The sequence below is a fragment of the Crassostrea angulata genome, chromosome 8, assembly GCF_025612915.1.
Source record: "Crassostrea angulata isolate pt1a10 chromosome 8, ASM2561291v2, whole genome shotgun sequence".
In the NCBI taxonomy this organism is placed as follows: Eukaryota; Metazoa; Mollusca; class Bivalvia; order Ostreida; family Ostreidae; genus Magallana; species Magallana angulata.
In genome coordinates, this window is record NC_069118.1 from 24,853,619 (window position 1) to 24,872,659 (window position 19,041).

A 19,041-nucleotide genomic window follows, 5' to 3' on the forward strand; every position below is an offset into this window, starting at 1 on the left:
ATGGCTTTGATTCAGCATCATTGCCTGTGGAGTGTATAGGAATCACAAGATCGTCATCTATTCAAATTTGATATAGGCTGAACTAAAAACAACTAAGAGTTGTATATCAAAGGCACCTGCTCAAAAAACCTTAACCTCATCTTGCATCCGAAACGTATGGCTCAAATTCAGCATTGAAGCCTGTCAAGTGCATCAGTAATTTAAGACGCACAATCCATGCAAGTATGGTGAAGTTAGGAGCAGTAGTAACTTTGAAATGGCTATCAAAGGGCTCCTGCACCAAAAACGTTAACCTCCTCCAGCATCTGAAATCCATTGCCCAGATTCAGCACCCAAGCCTGTCAAGTCAATCAGAATAGGTCCAGATGCATCATCCGTGCAAGTTTGGTGAAGTTAGGACAAATAATAACTTAGATTCAGGACCTGCATCAAAAACCTTTACAAGGTCCGACGCCGAGTGTATATAGCATAAGCTTCCCCCGACTTCGTCTCGTTGAGCTAAAAAAGTAACATTTGATCGATTTAAAACTTATCACAATCACCACACATATAAAAGGTAAATCTATCGAAACAAAATGTTTTATACTTTATATATATAGATATACTTTATTTTTGGGAGTTGATTTTTAATCAACTCTCCGACAAACCGAAGTGAAACAGTGTTTGGACCTCAGCACAAATGATTGCTCCTGACAAGACTTAGTTCTTGAAATTAATTGATGAATTCGATGTAATGTATGCTAAAGCATTGTTTTTCAAGGAAACTTATTTACAAATACCTTAAAAATAGTCAGATTTTAAATGATACGAACAAATAAATATTTTTTGTAGTCGTATGTATTCCTACGCCAGAGTTCAATATAGTCTCGTTCAACTCGACGCTCGGCTGTCTCCGTAAACCCTTGTCGGAGATTTACGGTGTCAGCTGAGCGTTTGGTTGAACGAGACTAGAGTTCAATATTGCTTGGATCCATACAATTTTCGAGAAATAGTTCTACCACTGATACATAGTTTAATTGAATTAATTTTATCTTTAAATATTATTTAACATGATTCATATGGAGGTTTCTCGATATTCTAGTCGAAAAAGTTCATCTAAAAAATTCATATTATAAAAATATGCGTAATTCAAATTAGAAACTACGTATACATGTACTTGTCATGCAAAAAAACATATCATTGATTTTAGAATAAATAAACATCGACAAAATCAACTCCCGTCAGTTCTTCAGTACTTTGATTTACTCATGTTAGCAGTAAAAAGTGAACAGTGGGCAAATAACAGTTGGCTGACGTATATGGAGTTCCATAGAAAAGAGATCAAGCAAATAATCAACATGTTTCTGCCCAACTAAGTCTCCCTGAAGAATCAGTGAGGACGATGGGTAGTAGACAACAACTCATTTATATACATGTTAATCAGTGTGTAATTGGAAGTATTCTTTTTATTGAAAATGATTCATTACAAGTACATGTATTTGAAATTTTTGTCAGTTATATATATTTACATCTACCAAGTATTATTCCCTCTATTTCTTATGGAAACTTAAGTTATCATTAATTCATAGCTCTATAGAAACAGCCAAACTGAAATAGCACGCCCCGTTTATCAATTGGTCGAATTAAAAGCGGCTGAAACTGACAAGAAAGTGACAGGGCTGAAATAGAGAGAGAGAGAGAGAGAGAGAGAGAGAGAGAATATGAATGAATGTTCATCTTCGCTACCCAAGGGTTTTGGATCCGTTCCTCCCACTATCATGACTATCATGTTTGCCTAATGAAATATTATTTTATATAAATGAATCTAACTTATTTTGAAGCCTACCATTAATGGATTATAAATTGAGTGACACAGATGAAAATAAATCATTCAAACAATTACCAGTTTTGTATTGGAAAAAAATAAATTATTTATGACTTTTAAGGGGACTCGAAATCAATTCACTATTAATACTTAACTCATCCTAACACAATTCATTATAACATTACAATTTTACAAGAAAGCAATGAATTTTTCCAAGTACTTTACATAACTTTGCTTATCCGAGATTCTGCTATATCTGTGTCCGTGCCAAATGAGTTTTACAATAACTGTAACTAAAAATGATTGTAGAAGAGAGACTCTCAGAGCGATACTTGTACAGAGAGGAAAATACTGAAACAAACATGCATTTATTTAAGTCTTTTTATTTCCTGAGTTATATATTCTGGAAATACATAGATCTCATATGAAGAGAGCATAATAACAATTAATTAAGGATTTTACAAGCCTGTTAGACAAGCATATTCAAATACAGGAGGGATAAAAGTATAAAACATACAAAGATTTAAAAAAAAAAAAAAAAAAAAAACTTATTAGATTTAACTAATCTTAATTTCAATGCAGCTTTGCTCATAAAATATTATACAATGTACTTGGTACATATTTTACATGCTTTAACAAGAAAAAAGCTGCAAAAATGTTAAATCTATTAAAATTTCTTTGAGAAAGTTTATCAATGGGTAACAGTTTTTTCCTGTTCCACTGATTTGTCGGAACTTTTTTCCTCCTTTTTCAAGAGATTTCCTAAAACAATTCCCATGAACATGACAAAGCCAAGCTGGGTGTTGGAGCGGAACTTGCTGGCACAGTCATCGGGGTTGTTAAGGTCTACCGTATACAACTGTAATACAAGAGAGATAGAGAGTTTAGTGCACATTACATTGAGGCAATAAACCAAATAATATATGCCCAGTACAAGTTTATACTACATTATTTTTACCTGTATACAACATAATTGACACTATCACAAAATAATACAAGTCTTTTATTATTAAAAGCAAGGAATTAATTTCTGTGTAAAATTGCGAGAAGCAGCCCTAACAAATTTGAAAATCTTGCTCTTATTTTTCAGGCAGTTTTGAGTAATTGCATAAAATAAGGAATTTACAGTAGCCTAATCTTTATTCCTAACATTTAGATAACTTTTTCCATCAGCCATCACCATATCTAAACTGATCCATCTGGATTCAGTACTCAACTGTTTAGATACAGGGGGACAGTTCTCAACTGCTGAGCTACTTGAACTTAATCCTCACCTGAGGAGTTATGTTGGCTCAGTTTTTAGGGAGGAATTAGGGATTTGAACTCACTTAAGGAGTTAGGTTGACTCAGTACACACCTGGAGAGTAACGTTTACTCAGTTCTCATCTAGGGAGCTACTTGGACTCAATAACTCCCTGTAGAGCAATGTCAACACAGTTCATGCAAGCTATGTAAGCTCGAGCTCATTCCTCACCAGATGAGCTATGTGGGCTCAGTTCTCCCCTGGTGAGCCACGTACAAACATTTCTAACCTGGTTAGCTATGTGGGCTCATTTCTCATCTAGTGAGCTTGAGCTTTGTGGACTCAGTACTCACCTTGTGAGGTGTGAGGAATGAGGACTCAGTACTCACCTGGTAAGAAATGTGATGTCGGTTCTCACCTGATGAGTTATGTGGAGTCGGTTCTAAACTAGTGAGCTAAGTGAACTTAGTTCTTACCTAGTGAGCTATATAGGCTCATATCTCACCTGATGTTGACTTACTTCTCATCTGGTAAGCAATGCAAACTCACTACTCACCAGGTGAGGTATGTCAACGCAGTTTTCAACAAGAGAGCTATGCTGACTCAGTATTCACCTGGTGAGCTATATGGGTTAAGTTTTTGCCCTGTAAGTTATGTGGACTTGGAGCTTACCTGGTGAGCTATGTGGACTTGGTGCTTACCTGGTGAGCTATGTGGACTTGGAGCTTACCTGGTGAGCTATGTAGACTTGGTGCTTACCTGATGAGCTATGTGGACGTGGTGCTTACCTGGTGAGCTTTGTGGACTTGGTGCTTACCTGGTGAGCTATGTGGACTTGGTGCTTACCTGGTGAGCTATGTGGACTTGGAACTTACCTGGTGAGCTATGTAGACTTGGTGCTTACCTGGTGAGCTATGTGGACTTGGAACTTACCTGGTGAGCTATGTGGACTTGGTGCTTACCTGGTGAGCTATGTGGGCGGCGGTCAGTGACACAGTTGTGTAGTATGGCCAGGTCTGGTCACACATTTTCCCCGTCAGAACAAGGAGGGACACCATGGCAGTCCCAAACCCAGTCAGCCAGACTTTGGTGTTATCCCCAAACTTCAGGGCAGTGGACTTCACCCCAATTAGCATGTCATCATACTTGTCCTTGTCAATGCAACAATAAAAATCTCTCTAATAAGATTACTCATACTGGTGAAATTTCTTGCTTCTGTACAAGGTATTGTAATTGTAAATATAGCAATGGATCTCTTTAAGAATATTACTATGTCTTCTAAGCCTTTTTACAAAATAAACAAATCTTTAAAATTGAACAAATGTATTAATCAACTTATTGTAGAGATGCTAAATGTTCAATGCACCAAAGGCGGCAATGCTTTAAATAAAAAGGCACTTTAGTAAAAAGCACTTAAACATTGATACATGCACATGAACATATTTAATAGTTCTGAAATTAATACATGTATAAGAGACCACTGCTCAAAATTATATTCTACAATCTCTTTAAAAGAATTTGTATATATTGAATATATATTAATAAAATTTGTACAAATATACAAAAGTTCAAGTATAAACTAAAGTATAAACATGTTTTTCAATAAAAATCTTAAGGAGGTTCGAGTGTGATCAAATTATTCATCAGATCTAGCTAAAAATTTTAAATATAGTATTTTTTGCCACTAACATTTAGTAACAAAAAATCCCAATATTTTATCTCTAAAATAATTATTATCCTCCTATATTCAAATACAGACTGGGCTCTTCGTCTCCAGGATATTGATATACTGGTTGTCTAAAAATGGCAACCACCACCCAGCCCTTTAATTAAAAAAAGAAAAGAAGAAAAAAAAAACGTGAAACTTCCTGAATCACATGCAAATGACTGAACAACTACATGCACTCACTTGATGAGCATAAATGGTGTCGTAGACCATGGTCCAACAAAAGCCACTAGAATACAGAGGAAGGACGGACAGAGGGTCGAGGGAACCTGTGACAGCGGACCAGCCAAGCAGAGCTCCGTAGTTAAAAGTCAGCCCTAGAGTCGGGAAACAAAGCAGTTCAAGTTTCATAGAAAACGAAGGTGATGTGATTCAAAGTCAGCTGTCTTCAAACCAGAGCAGATTTTTTTTTTGCTAGGTTATTTCAAATCGTTAGCTATATGTGTTAACCAAGCAATGGAATCCTCGCTGTATTATCTTAAAGAATTTGGGCGAGAAGAATTTCAGAAAAAAAAAAAATTTTGGCAGAATATATGCAGGGAAGTTGTGTATTATCAAACATAATTTGGAATATCAACTTCAAAAACATAGTAAAAAAAAAGATTTTAGAGAAGAACAGAAGTCCAAAGCATTGCAAACATATTCAAATAACAATTCCTGGAAATTTGCTGAAAAAGTGTTAAGTGGCCTGGAATGTTCAGCTACTGAATCAAGTGTCAGGACATCTCTATTTTTTTTTTTTGTAATTTTTCATGCATAAATGAAGTACCAACTTTGCATAACAGATAATTGCTGCATTGATCTGGTATACCAGGCTGCCACAGGTTTTCCATTTTTCATAAATCAACAAATGAAGGAAAGGGGGACTACTTGCAAAGAAAACATCACACAAAAAGGCTATACCAGTGCATTTTTTTCTACCAAATTCAATTGCCGGTAGTTAATTAATCTAGCAGATGATCATGAACTTTTTGAAATGCAAACATACTTATATAGGAGATTTTTCTTTTAAGTAAATACATTTCATGAGCATAATAAAAAATATGGATTTGCTTCCTTCTTTCAATGTACGATAAGTACTAGGTTTAGTGCCACTGCTTTATTTGTACATTATATCTGAAAAGACTTATCTTTACCATACAAGTACCGGTATCTAATACCTATATAACTACCAAGGATTTCTACTCAGTACATCTGATTGTTCAGAATTCTAATAGAATCTGAATCATGTTTCGTTGACAATTATTTTGTATCCCCCAACCCCCACCCCAAAAAAAAGAATATATTAAAACTTCCAATTCCTTTACATGTACATATACAAAAGAAATTCTGATATACTAGCACGCAAAATTAATTCAAATTTTTTTCTGTTTGGGTATTTACATGAACATGTACATAGAGAGTTTTAAAATTAGCTAGTTTTTCTCTGAGATGTGTTTTTTTATTTCTCCTTCGACTATGTACATATATCTGCATGCAAGTGACCATTGAATAAAAGTGTACAACAGCTAAAGAACTACAGAAATCTGAAGCAAGTTCAGCATTGCAAGCACTTGCGAGAACTCACAATTCTAAATATACCTCAGATCATGCTCATAAAAATACAATAAGGATGGACACATTTAACAGCATGCTAAAGATATTGAGATTAAATGCGAGTAACAAAGAACTAAACAAGGCTACTTAGATTAAATGTGGTTTAAAGTACTAAAAAAAGTAGAATATAGGCATGATGAAATTGTAATAACTTAAAATAAAACTGTGCATTCATGATTATTATTTCAGCAAAGCGTTTCAGGCATTAACGCACCATTTACTTCTGTGTTATAAAGAAAGGGAAGGCTACTGATACCTGATGGGAGTAAACGGTATCATAGAAAATAGTATACAGAACACAGGCCAAGTAAAGGGGAATAACCGGTGTCTGTAGGCAGCCGTGAATACCAGACCAGGCGAGCAGAACGCCCCAGTTCAGAGTGACTCCTGTCAAAGCAGAAATAACAGTCAACAGTCTGACACATTTCTATACAATATTTAATTGTAATATATAATGCAATTACCGTAAAATATGTAATCAATGTTATTTGTTAAACATTTTGCAAAAAAAGAAAAGTTCATGTAATTTGTGAAACATATTGAAATACATATATGTGGTTGAAATTTGTTAAACACAATGCAATGAAAATATTTGGTTAAAATACATTTGATTAGGTCATTTATAATGATATTTTCTATCATTTAAAACTTAATTTATCATTAATGTCCATTGCGATAGCTTGAATAGGGAGTCATTATATTTTATTTACAGTACCTTTAATAAATTCATATAACCATGATAACCTCAAACAAATGTCTCAGTAAATTATTAGTAGATTTTACAACAATCAAACAATTCAAGTATAATGATGAATTTTGTGCTTTTTAGATTAATTCAGAAAGTGAGCACCATATCTGGTTTTTAGTTAATTAAATACCTTTAAAACATGTACTTGCAAAGAATCTAAATCAATAATAAATTAGCAGAGTATCAAAGACGTAAAACCCTTTCAGCATGAAAGAAATGATATACATTTGTAAAGACTTGCCTAAGAATGCCTGGGGCCAGAATGTGATCCTTTTGGCGAGGGGATAGGTGATCACTAGCCCCATTGATGCAGCACCCAGAACCACACTGAAATGTATAAAACGAACATAACACACATATTTTAAATGCAAAATATACATATATTGTGGTTTTGTTGTTACTTACAAATAATTATATACAGTCAAACTTCGTTATCTCAAACTAGATTGGACTGTTAAAAACTTCGAGATATCCAAGTATTCGAGATATCGAGGGCAAAATACTAAAAAAACAAGGGGTTGGGTCTTACAGATCACTTCGACATATCCATTGTATTCGAGATATATCAGTGTTCGAGATATCGAGGTTCAACTGTAATATAATATAAAAAATATTCATAAAAGTTCATGGATTTTTGTTGTTTACTTCAAATGCTAATCAATATAAACAGAAAACTGTGTTGGCAGAGCCATTATCTTCCTACATGTACTGACATATAGAAGGTATCCTGAAACTGATTTTTTTTTTAATTCCATGAAAATTTGAAGCTCACAAATACTGATGAAGTCACAGTACAAAATAAACAAATGTATACTGGTACATAAATTCTACTTTCCATGGTTTCCAAGTTTGTTAATTGATATACAGTAGTAACAGTCCAAGTAGCTGCATGCTTATCTTTCTCTTTGGTCAGGATATAAATGACACATTCTCAGGTAACTAAATAAGCTAGCTTGTTTATGTCCAATCTTAATATCTACTTTTTGTGCAAGGGCAGTAATCACTGCACTTGAAAAATATGGCATTACCGTTTTTATAGTAGTTGCATTTTTTTCTAAAATCTCCACACAAATGCCATTAATATCATCTTTTTCATCTGAATAGAAATTAACATGTATGAAACAAACAATCTTATTAGATTGTGAAACAAATGAATACTTTTGGATGTTAAATATCTAGACTTCGTTTCTAATTAATTACCACAACAAACAACACTGACTGAGATGTTGGTAACCTGTACCAATTTAATTGCACAAGAATATACCCATGGACATCAAACTTCTCTTCTAATATTGTCAAAGAAAACACAACACAAAATCCCTGAGGCTTTAGTTACCTGTACCAGTTGAGCTGCACAAGAATACCAAGAGACACGGACAACATCCCCGCCAAACACACCAGTCCCTGAAACTGGGACAGCTCGCCGCTGGCCATGGGGCGTAGCTTTGTCCTCTCTACTTTCCTGTCAATGTCCTTATCCCACATGTCGTTGATGATGCACCCTGCCCCCCTCATGAAGAAGGCGCCAGCCCCAAACAGAGCCAGCAGCCACAGGCTTGGCAGAGTTCCAGGGGCGGATGCCAGGGCAATACTCCAGGTGCAGGGCCAATACAGTAACCACGTACCTGAAATTTGTTGAGGGAGAAATATATCTATAATATGAACAATGCAAGTTACAAGCAACATTACTATTCAATTTTAATTGAAACAAAATGAGATAAATATACCACTATGCTCATCATAGGCTACATGGTATCAATATTTTTTCAGGTTTGCACATATCCTCATTTCATAAAAAAATCTACTGTACCATGTTAATACAAATGCTGATAAGAGACGCCTTTAATAATCTTGAGAAAATACTGTTTACAGAGAAATTTTTGCCTCCATTTAATTTTTCCTAAATAAAGTAATACCTAAACTTTATTGACAAATCTAATAAAATCAAAATGGGAAGAAGATATTTATAGTAAACTGAAACACAAGCTGGTCGCAAAATCAAAGTTATCTATTGATTGTGAAACACAAGGCCAAATTTAATCAACATTAATCAAATCAAATGTACAAGTAAATTTGGGCAAATATGACTTGTAAACAGTATTTAAATGACCACACTTACAATATACAGTAATACCTAGAGATTTATCAAATCTTTTTTATACATAAATGTGATAAATGATACATGTACGGTATAGAGTATATGAGAAATTACCAATAGGTTTGTCAAATCTTATTAATCGCATATAAGGTTGTAAAGCTGGTGGGGATGCCTCTAGTATTCCTTGGGGAGAAAAACTTGCGTTTCTTCTTGGAACAAAGCTACCATTCTTTAAACACTGAGTGTTTGATGCTGACACATTTTCCCCTAGTACATTGGAAGATACTGTCACTGAGTGAAAGCTATGCGCATGTCTCCAGTAAACATTGTCTGTTGGCAAGATTTTGCTCCCACAATTCATGTTGACTTTGTCCGTCTGGTGTACACTGCACAGCTTTTTAGACTGAGGTAAAAAATCTTGGTTCAAGCAGATAAACTTGGATTGTCTTTTGTATAATCTATTGTCTGAAATTTTAGTCTGACTGTTCAAGTGCCAACTACGATTTGTAAAGGCTAATGCCAGGTGTCTTGAGAAAGATGGATCCTGTCGGAATAAATGTGTTACTGGTTTCCTCAGAATCATGACTGCATGTATGAATAAACAGTGGCGAGAAAAAAGTCTTTAAACAATGTTCTCCATCATATCAAACGTGATCCAAGCTAAAGGCAACTGGAAAGGTAAAAGAATTCCTAAGTTAGTTAGGACATGTTTCAGACTGTTTTAAAAAGACAAATTAACACACATAAAAATCATACAATTTTTCAACATAAAATAATCTATCAATACAATCATGTAAACATGTTAACAACAGATAGTCTAGATTTGACACACTTGGTCAAATAGCGGCAATAATGTAGCCCTCTCCCAATTTTTTTGGGGAGGGCTACAATCCATAGGATCTCCGTAATGCTGCAAGTGCTGAAGTGATTCACTCCTGCAACGATTTCAGCTCAAATTTTATATAAAGGACAATAACATTTGCATTTCATACCTGAACTCAAACATCGTAGTTGTGTATGGCATAAATAAATCCAAAAATATCAAGTATAGTCCATATATCGGTTATTTTTGTGTATGTCAACAACATCCGCCAGCAGGGGCTTCGAGCTTTATTGTATTTGATTACGACCCGAACAGAATTATCACCACATAATACTCAAAGAATGATTCCTTATTCATTATACAAATACATATATAGATAGGGTACATGTATATATCGCCTCTCTTCCCCTACATTTAACGGCTTATTCATAGAAACTCAGAGGCCTGTGTTGAAAGTTACTTCGCCAAACTTTGTGTTGCAGCAACTTGCAGGTATAGAGAATTTTTGGCGAGAGCTCGCAAGCACCCACTCTGTTCAACACGCTTTTGGAAAATCAAGCGCGCCCGGTGTACATGCACATACGTAGATGTACTTTGCAATGGCGAAGTGTCAATAATACTTGTTGTGCTTGACCAAACGATCACATCGTCAACAAATATTGTATCGTCTCTGCACATCTTCACTAAAGTGGTTTTGCACACATTAATAAGAGAAATATTTACCTTTTCACAGGTCATTCTTCCTTCTCGGATGTCCGTACTACCGGAAGTTAAAAAATAATTAGCAGTCGTACTTGGAATGAGTCGCACGAATAAAAAATATTATTCCAGTACATCGCGCGTTTTTCAGAAAACATTAAAATTTTTGAAAGAATGCTACTAATAGTAAAAAAAATGCCTCACAGGGGCAGATACTAATTAATTAATGACATATCACATATTTAAACTATGAAGAAATCGTACATCACTGAGGCACGAATACGTAGTATCAGGAGGGGGAAGGGGGCAGGGGGCCTGAATTAACATGGAGTTGCACCCCCCCCCCCCCACTTTTATGGGACCATGTAAAAAATTTAATTGAAAATAATGAAATAAACAGTTGAATTGAAGTCAAAAGTATACTCCCCCCCCCCCCCCCCGAAAAATACAAGGGGCAGGAATTACAGGCAGAATGATGATAAGATACTGTAAAAGACGGGTCTGCATTATACTTCAGTGCGTACAGTTTACATCAAAAGCAATTTCCAAGTAAACTCAAACTAAACCTCGAGTAAACCGAAAAATAAACACCAAGTGGGCCCAAATTTTCAAAAAGTGTACCCCAAAAGTAAACCCAGGGTTTAGTTGGGGTTTACTCTGGTGTTAGGTTGGATATGATCGGTACTGTACATTCATATGTACATGTATGATACAAAAAACAACCAAACAAACAAGAAAAAAAGGAAACAAAACAAAAAAAACAAAAACAAAAGAATGCAACAGCCAGGTTATATATCATTGTGAAGGTCAAACAGGTCGGAAACTAAACGGGGTAAAAAAAAAAAAAAAGCAATTTTTAAATCTTAATTAATGTCACTCATCGATAGTTACTTAATTAAGTCATGATGTCACATCTTTATTCATTTCTATAGAAACAAATCAAACATAAAAAAAAACATATGCATGAACGTGGGAATTATGAGGAGGTTCGGAAGGGGGGGGGCTTGATCCCCAATTTCTTTCCAAGTGCGCTGCCCCAATATAGCACGCTGACCCGTCCCCTATAAAGAGTTATCCCTCTTTTAATGCTATCGCTTGATCAACAGAGATATCCATCACTCAAAACTCAAAGTATCTTCACCATTTAGGCAATTTCATTCACAAAAAGAAACTGTACAAACACTATCTTTCTTTTTATATTACCAAGATATGTCAATAAATCTAGACATTGGCCATATAAAACTAACGATTATCGTAACAATATATTTCTATCCTTGAGGTTTATTGCTTCATTAGATTAGGGTTTTGTGTGAAATTTGTGAGTGCAGCATCCTGCTCACAGAAAGAAAAAAAAACGCGTGCGAATGTGACGTTTCCAAAGCGCCAAAGGTACCCTGGCAGATTGACTTTATGAAGTACTGAAAGATAAGAGGGGATATTAAACATCGGGTTAGGAGACATAAAGAGTCGGGTTAGGAAGTTTCGTGACAAATTCCAGACTCGGCTATCACGGCTATCTGACTCGATAGCCGGCAAAATCGTTTGCTAGTTTTGAAGAAGAAGAGAAGGGGGAAAAAAGACCACGATAATGCGCAGACATTATGCAATTCATTTGATAAATAGTGAAAATCAGATAAATTTTATCTGCGAAAAAAAATTTCTATGAGCAAACACTTAAACGTGCTCACTGCTTAAAAAATGTTGACGTTTGTTAAAAAAAGAGAAGATACATAAATTGCAAAAATAAAAACAATGCAACAACGTAACACCTTAATTTACTCCTTTTTTGTAGGATTTGTTGGCTCATATTGCACTTTAATTCCAGATAAATGAGACAAAATAACGGATAAAAAAATCTGTTCCCAAATAAAATGGTCCGTAAACTGAAGCGTCCGGTTATCTGGCGTCCGATTATTTAAATCCCCACTGTACATATAGTTTTTTGTTGTTTTTTTTAACATAATATGTTTTACGGTGTGACCGTTGGGGCGAGCGCAGAAGGAACCACACATCTGTCATCATTGTTAAATGCAACCCGTGGACTTGCCCTAACCAAAAAACTTTGGCTTTGTCTCGAAAACTTAAATTACCACCGCAAGGAACCCGAAATTATCAAACTTTTATTCCAATGGCCCCTTCCTAGTCTTATACACTTAAACAAGCTACCACTGAGCATTAATAAAATGTTAAACAGACTTACATTGTATTAAAATATTTTGATAAACACAACGCCGTTTTTTTTTTATGTAGATACAATTATATAAATAGTGCCTGTTTGGGAGGGTAACAGTTGAAATTGACACCCCGAGAAAACCATTGTCAACCGACGCGAAGCGGAGGTTGACAATGGTTTTCGAGGGGTGTCAATTTCAACTGTTATCCTCCCAAACAGGCACTATTTATTTTGTTATACTGAATGTCTTTTTTAAAAAATTTAAGAAAATTTTACTGCTTTTATATAGGAATAACGTGAATTCTACAGCGAACCGTACGCGCATAATTTTCGCGCATGTAACATTTTTTAATGTTACCCGTTGCCAAGTGCGTTGCTAACGCTGAGGGTAATAGTAAATATTATTAACTGCGTCTTAACCAATCAGATTTCAGTATTTAACATGAAAGTATAACAATATGTTTTATCTTTTCTTTACCTTTTAATAATGATCATTAAAATCAGTAAAACTAAATTTTGTCTGTTATTTCTCATTTTGTTCCTTGTTGTAACCCGTGTTTTAATTATTTTCCTCAGTGACATTAATTTTATTTTAAATCTTTTTAATTTTTGTACGCTTTATAAGCGTTGTAGACATGTGCCCTCACCCCTTTCTTAGTGTGTGATATCCAATATTATTTGACCACATATGCAACTATATAACAAATACATGTAGATATTTTTACAGTTTAATTTTTTTCTTTTATTTATTCATTACAAAATGACGTGGCTACACGTAGATCTAATAACGATTAGACTTTTCTTTCTTAATAATCTTTTGTCACCTACCTAACGTATGCATATATGATTGGATCAATATGACAATAAATTTAGCATGGAACTTGCATGTGTATTTACTGAGCAAAAAAAAAATCATCAAAACAAAACTAATCAGCCAAAGAGTCACCGTTAACACTGATACTGAGTACTTCCTACATGATCCAGTACATATGCTTGATCCACCTCTAAATGTATCGCGGGAAATTAAAGGGACATGGTCACGATTTTGGTCAAAAATTATTTTTTCGATTTTAATGTTTACAATGCTTAAGTAAGGCATTTTTAATAGACAGCAAAAAATTTGAGAGTCATTCGGTGAGTTATTATCTAGCATCTTCGCTAGCCAAGGGTTTTCGGTCCACTTTGCTCAGCAAAGTGGACCGAAAACCCTTGGCTAGCGAAGATGTTATCTAGTTACAGAGCTTACAATTCTTTGCTATGTAAACAAAACTTTTGTTTACATTTTGAATGTTGAAACGAAAATTCCAGTTTTAGACCTAAAATGAATGTGTTAATCGTTAGGAACTGTTTATTTATGCTTAAAATGATTGGTAAGATTTACAAACTAGCTTTAAAAATTTTTTTACTGGTATATTGAACCTATGTAAACAAAAACAGGGCACGAGCCTTGTTTACATGACGAAGAATTGTAAGTCCTGTATCTTGCTTAAAACTCAACGACTGGCACCCAAATGTCATATGATCATTAGAAATGCATTCCTAAAGCATTGCAAATAATAAAAACAGAAAAATAAAATTTGATCAAAATCGTGACCATGCCCCTTTAAAACGCGAGATCTTTGTGACGTCATAGTTAACATTCTTTTGCGCTCGACAGTTTTCGTAAATTGTCGGACAAATTCGGAGAAGGAAATGACGTCATATGTCAGCAAAAGTACAGTTTTTTTTACGTAAGCTTATGTGTTGTTTACTGTAATGTTTTTAGAAGGATTTTTTTTATTGTTAAATGAAAATGATGTATGCGATGTAGAGGTAAGAATTTTCCGTAGAAACACTTTCTGTTCCACCATGTTGCTATGCAGCGCAAAGGATCACTGGGATAGTAGAACGTTTTCACGTGGCCTCGTGAAATTTTCTTTGAACAATGTGCAGATTTCAACTCGAATTTCCTCCGTTCGTACACGTTGTCTATGGAGCTCGCTACGCGAGCGGCGCTTCGCGCCGCCTCGCTGCGCTCGCTCATATGTTTTACGGTGTGACCGTTGGGGCGAGCGCAGAAGGAGCCACACATATGTCATCATTGTTAAATGCAGCCCGTGGACTTAACCAAACCAAAAAAAATTTGGCTTTGTCTCGAAAACTTTTACCACCGCAAGGAACCGGAAGATATCAAACTTTTATTCCAATGGTCCCTTCCTAGGCTTATACACTTAAACAAAAAACTACCACTGAGCATTAATAAAATGTTAAACAGACTTATTAAAATATTTTGATAAACACAAAGCCGTTTTTTTTTATTTTTTATCTCTACTTTACCTTTTAATAATGATCATTAAAATCAATAAATTGTGTGTCTGTGTTATTTCTCATTTTGTTCCTTGTTGTTACCGGTGTTTTAATTATTTTCCTGTGTGACATCAATTTTGTTTTCAATCTTTTTAATTTTTGTACGCTATATAAGCGTTGTAGACATATGTGCCCTCCCCCTCTTTTTAGTGTGTGATATCCAATATTATTGAAAGGTTTGACCACATATGCAACTATAACAAATACATGTAGATATTTTTACAGTTTAATTTTTTTCTTTTATTTATTCATTACAAAATGACGTGGCTACACGTAGATCTAATAACGATTAGACTTTTCTTTTTTAATAATTTTTGTCACCTAACTAACGTATACAATGATTAGATCAATATGACAATAAATTTAGCATGGAACTTGCATGTGTATTTACTGAGCAAAAAAAAATCATCAAAACAAAACTAATCAGCCAAAGAGTCACCGTTAATAGCGAGCGCAGTATCAGTATTAACGGTGACTCCCTATATACTGAGTACTTCCTACACGTTACATTCAGTACAGATGCTTGATCCACCTCTATAAATGTATCGCGGGGATATAAAACGCGAGATCACTGTGACGTCATAGTTAACTTTTTGCGCTCGACAGTTTTCGTAAACTGTCGGACAAAATCGGGGAAGGAAATGACGTCATAGGTACAGTTTTTTACGTAAGCATATGTGTTGTTTACTTTAATGGTTTTAAACGGATTTTTTATTGTTAAATGAAAATGATGTATGCGATTAACAGGTAAGAATTTTCCTAAGAAACGCTTCCTGTTCCGCTATGTTGCTATGCACTGCAAAGGATCACTGGGATAGTAGAACGTTTTCACGCGGGTCCACAAAATTTTCTTTGAACAATGTGCAGATTTCAACTCGAATTTCCTCCGTTCGTACACGTTGTCTATGGAGCTCGCTACGCGAGCGGCGCTTCGCGCCGCCTCGCTGCGCTCACTATAATACCGAGCGCAGCGAGAGGCGGGCGAAGCCCGCCTCGCGAAGCGAGGATTAATGGTAACACGTATATATAAGAAAATAAGTGAAAAATGAAAGTTGAATCAGGGGTACTAAGGCCAAAAAAAATTTCTTCCAGCCCTGGGCGCCGCCATATTGGCAGCCATTTTGTTTTTTAAAAGTTAGTTCGATCATTGATTGACTGGTACTTATCGATGTTTATTGCCCCTAAACTCGATAAAATAAGTTCCAGTGTTTCAATAGAAGGTAATTTGAATTTAAAGAAATTAAAAAGGAAACCAGATAAGTTTCAATAGTGCTTCAATCAAGAAACACGACTTAATCTATGTATGTCTTATCAATTATCAGATGGAAAATAAAAACATAAACGTCAAGGAACTGATCTTTTAGATTCTGAATAAAGTATTCAATTTTATTACATTGACATTCATATGAATTAAATTGATGAACAATGAAAGAAGGAAATTTTTTTTCGGAATCACGTAACTCTCTTCGGCTATTTCCGAAGACAAAACTTGAACGTTTTACGTCTGAAATATGACGTCATAATGTAGACTGAGCACGCGACGTTTAGTTAAACTTTGACGAATGATTTGAGTAGGCAACTATACTGGCGGATCCTACTTTGTGCGTTTTAAATAGATTTTATTATACAAAAATCAAACTACACTGTGTTAAATCTGCGCTCGGTCCAACGGTCACACCGTTTACATATTAACAAATTATGATAGAAGCTACTAATTCCTTGGGGTATAGCAATCGTTAACTTATGATACATATTTAAATAAATGATGTATATTTTCTGTAGTTTGCTCTTCTTTCAATTGTTAAATGTCGATGGTTTCTTAATTGATGTGCTTTTTTCTATTTTATTAATGCTTAAGATACTGTACACATATATACATACATGTACTTATATATATATGATTTAACTAAATGCGAAAAATGGCTTCAGTATAATCTGGCGTTCATTTAATCGAATTGTTTAATTTTACATATTGAAATAGGTATATAATTACTATTTGTAACAGAAATGAAAACTATAGAAAATATATACGCTCTTTTTTAGTCTTTTTTTTACAAGGCAAAATCAATAAAAAGCATGAGTCTTCGGTAAGTTTTGTACTTGGGCCTTTTTTTCTCACAACACTGCAAGTACTTTGTCAAATACCACTGGTAGCCATTATTTTCTTCGGTCGATATAAGGTATAATATCAGAGTGCCTTTGTGGAGAGAAATTGCTCTCCAAAGGAAAGCCGAACAGTTCCTGACAGCCGTAACTACTAAAATACTGGAGTTTATTTACCTATAACTTTCTCATATTGTCAATAACTAAAGCATCTAGGCCAGTCTTCTGTAATAAAACCGTTTTATTTCCTGAAAGTTTATGAACTGTTATACTGAGTGCAGATATAAACTTTCGTAAATCAGGGTCTCTGCTCAAGCCATGATATTGCATGCTGTTGCATTTGTTGTCACCGTCATCTGCAAAAAAACAATCTCTGCGGGTGTTTGATTTGGCAGAACCGTATTAAGGTAGATGGAACACCTCCATATTGTGACGTACTTCCTATCAAAATTAAGGTGGTATCGGATGGAACACCTCCATATTCTGACGTACTTCTTACAAGTATCAAAATAAGCAATAACATCAAGTTTTAGTTTATGTAATTTTTTACTTTAAAATTGTTACTGAGTGTAGATGTAGGCGTTAATTCGAATATGTGAGTCTTAAGTTCGAATCTCGCTGGCACTTTTCTAATTTTTCCCTTTTCAAAAATGTTTTAAACATATTTTTTAGTCAAAATATTGTAAAATTTTAAAATTATAGAACAGTGAAAGTAATTTGAACATATAATCCACATCAATATCGACAGGTGTACCCCACCACATTAAATAGGCTTAATGGTCAACATATTAAGCGTCAGATCTACCTTAACATTACAGATATGATTTTTAACCATAAATTATTATTTAGGAAAAGTTTTCCAGTAAATAGTTACAGAACTCCTTTTTTCCAGGAGATCAACACATCCTTAAGATAGCCGCAACCATGCAGCTTTTTTAAAGCTTGTCTGCAACGTTTTTACGTGCTCTGTATAGTACGTCTGGCTGAAGATATATCATCCAATTGATCACTCAGCTACTAATTTTGTTTAAAATAATGGCATTTCTCTTTCAAACGATGTCTAACTATGTACGAGATATACACAATTTCTAAAAAATTCTTGGGCGACAATTTTTTTCCGATCAGAAATAATTCACTAGACAATTAACTTTGTATCTAGATGAGGAAATATAAGTTAGAACTCATTTGATCCCTGGGTGTCTGATTACATTTTGTTAAAACTGAAACGGTCAATGAACTTTCACTATTATGAAGAAGATTGCGGGTTTTCTTGTGTGAGACCACTCCGATGACTATTGATGTTGCCTGTCATGGAGGTTGAGTACATGTCATATCATCGCAGAGGGAAGGCAAAACCTCGCAGAAGATTTATTAAAGAAAGCATGCACAAATCTTTAAGAGAAGGGAGTTCAGTGCCCCCCCTCCCCCCCCCCCCCCCTCTTCCCTGAAAAATTCAGACATGAAATTGAGTTAAAACCATCTACTGACCCGCCACAAAAAAAATCAGACTTATGAAATTCAGTAAAAGCAACCAACCTCCCTCCCTCACCCAGGGGAAATAGAATGAGGGCCTCGATTACTTTATACGCAAGTGATGCATTGCATTTCCACTCGTGAAGGTATTACATGTAGATGGCGCCATCTATTAATTTTCAAGGTCGGTTACATGGCTTTGACTGTTT

General features: G+C 35.0%; 1 protein-coding gene across 1 annotated transcript; it reads right to left on the reverse strand.

The window, feature by feature from the left end:
- Positions 1-2,169: 2,169 nt before the first annotated feature.
- On the reverse strand, positions 2,170-10,817 carry LOC128158822 (4-hydroxybenzoate polyprenyltransferase, mitochondrial-like). Its single transcript, XM_052821782.1, has 7 exons — positions 10,762-10,817; positions 9,330-9,885; positions 8,454-8,742; positions 7,359-7,444; positions 6,626-6,756; positions 4,010-4,198; positions 2,170-2,663 (listed from the first exon to the last, which is right to left on the reverse strand). The coding sequence occupies exons 2-7, from the start codon at positions 9,796-9,798 to the stop codon at positions 2,496-2,498; spliced, it is 1,332 nt and encodes a 443-aa protein (XP_052677742.1). The 5' UTR covers positions 9,799-9,885; positions 10,762-10,817; the 3' UTR covers positions 2,170-2,495.
- Between the last annotated feature and the right edge of the window lie 8,224 nt (positions 10,818-19,041).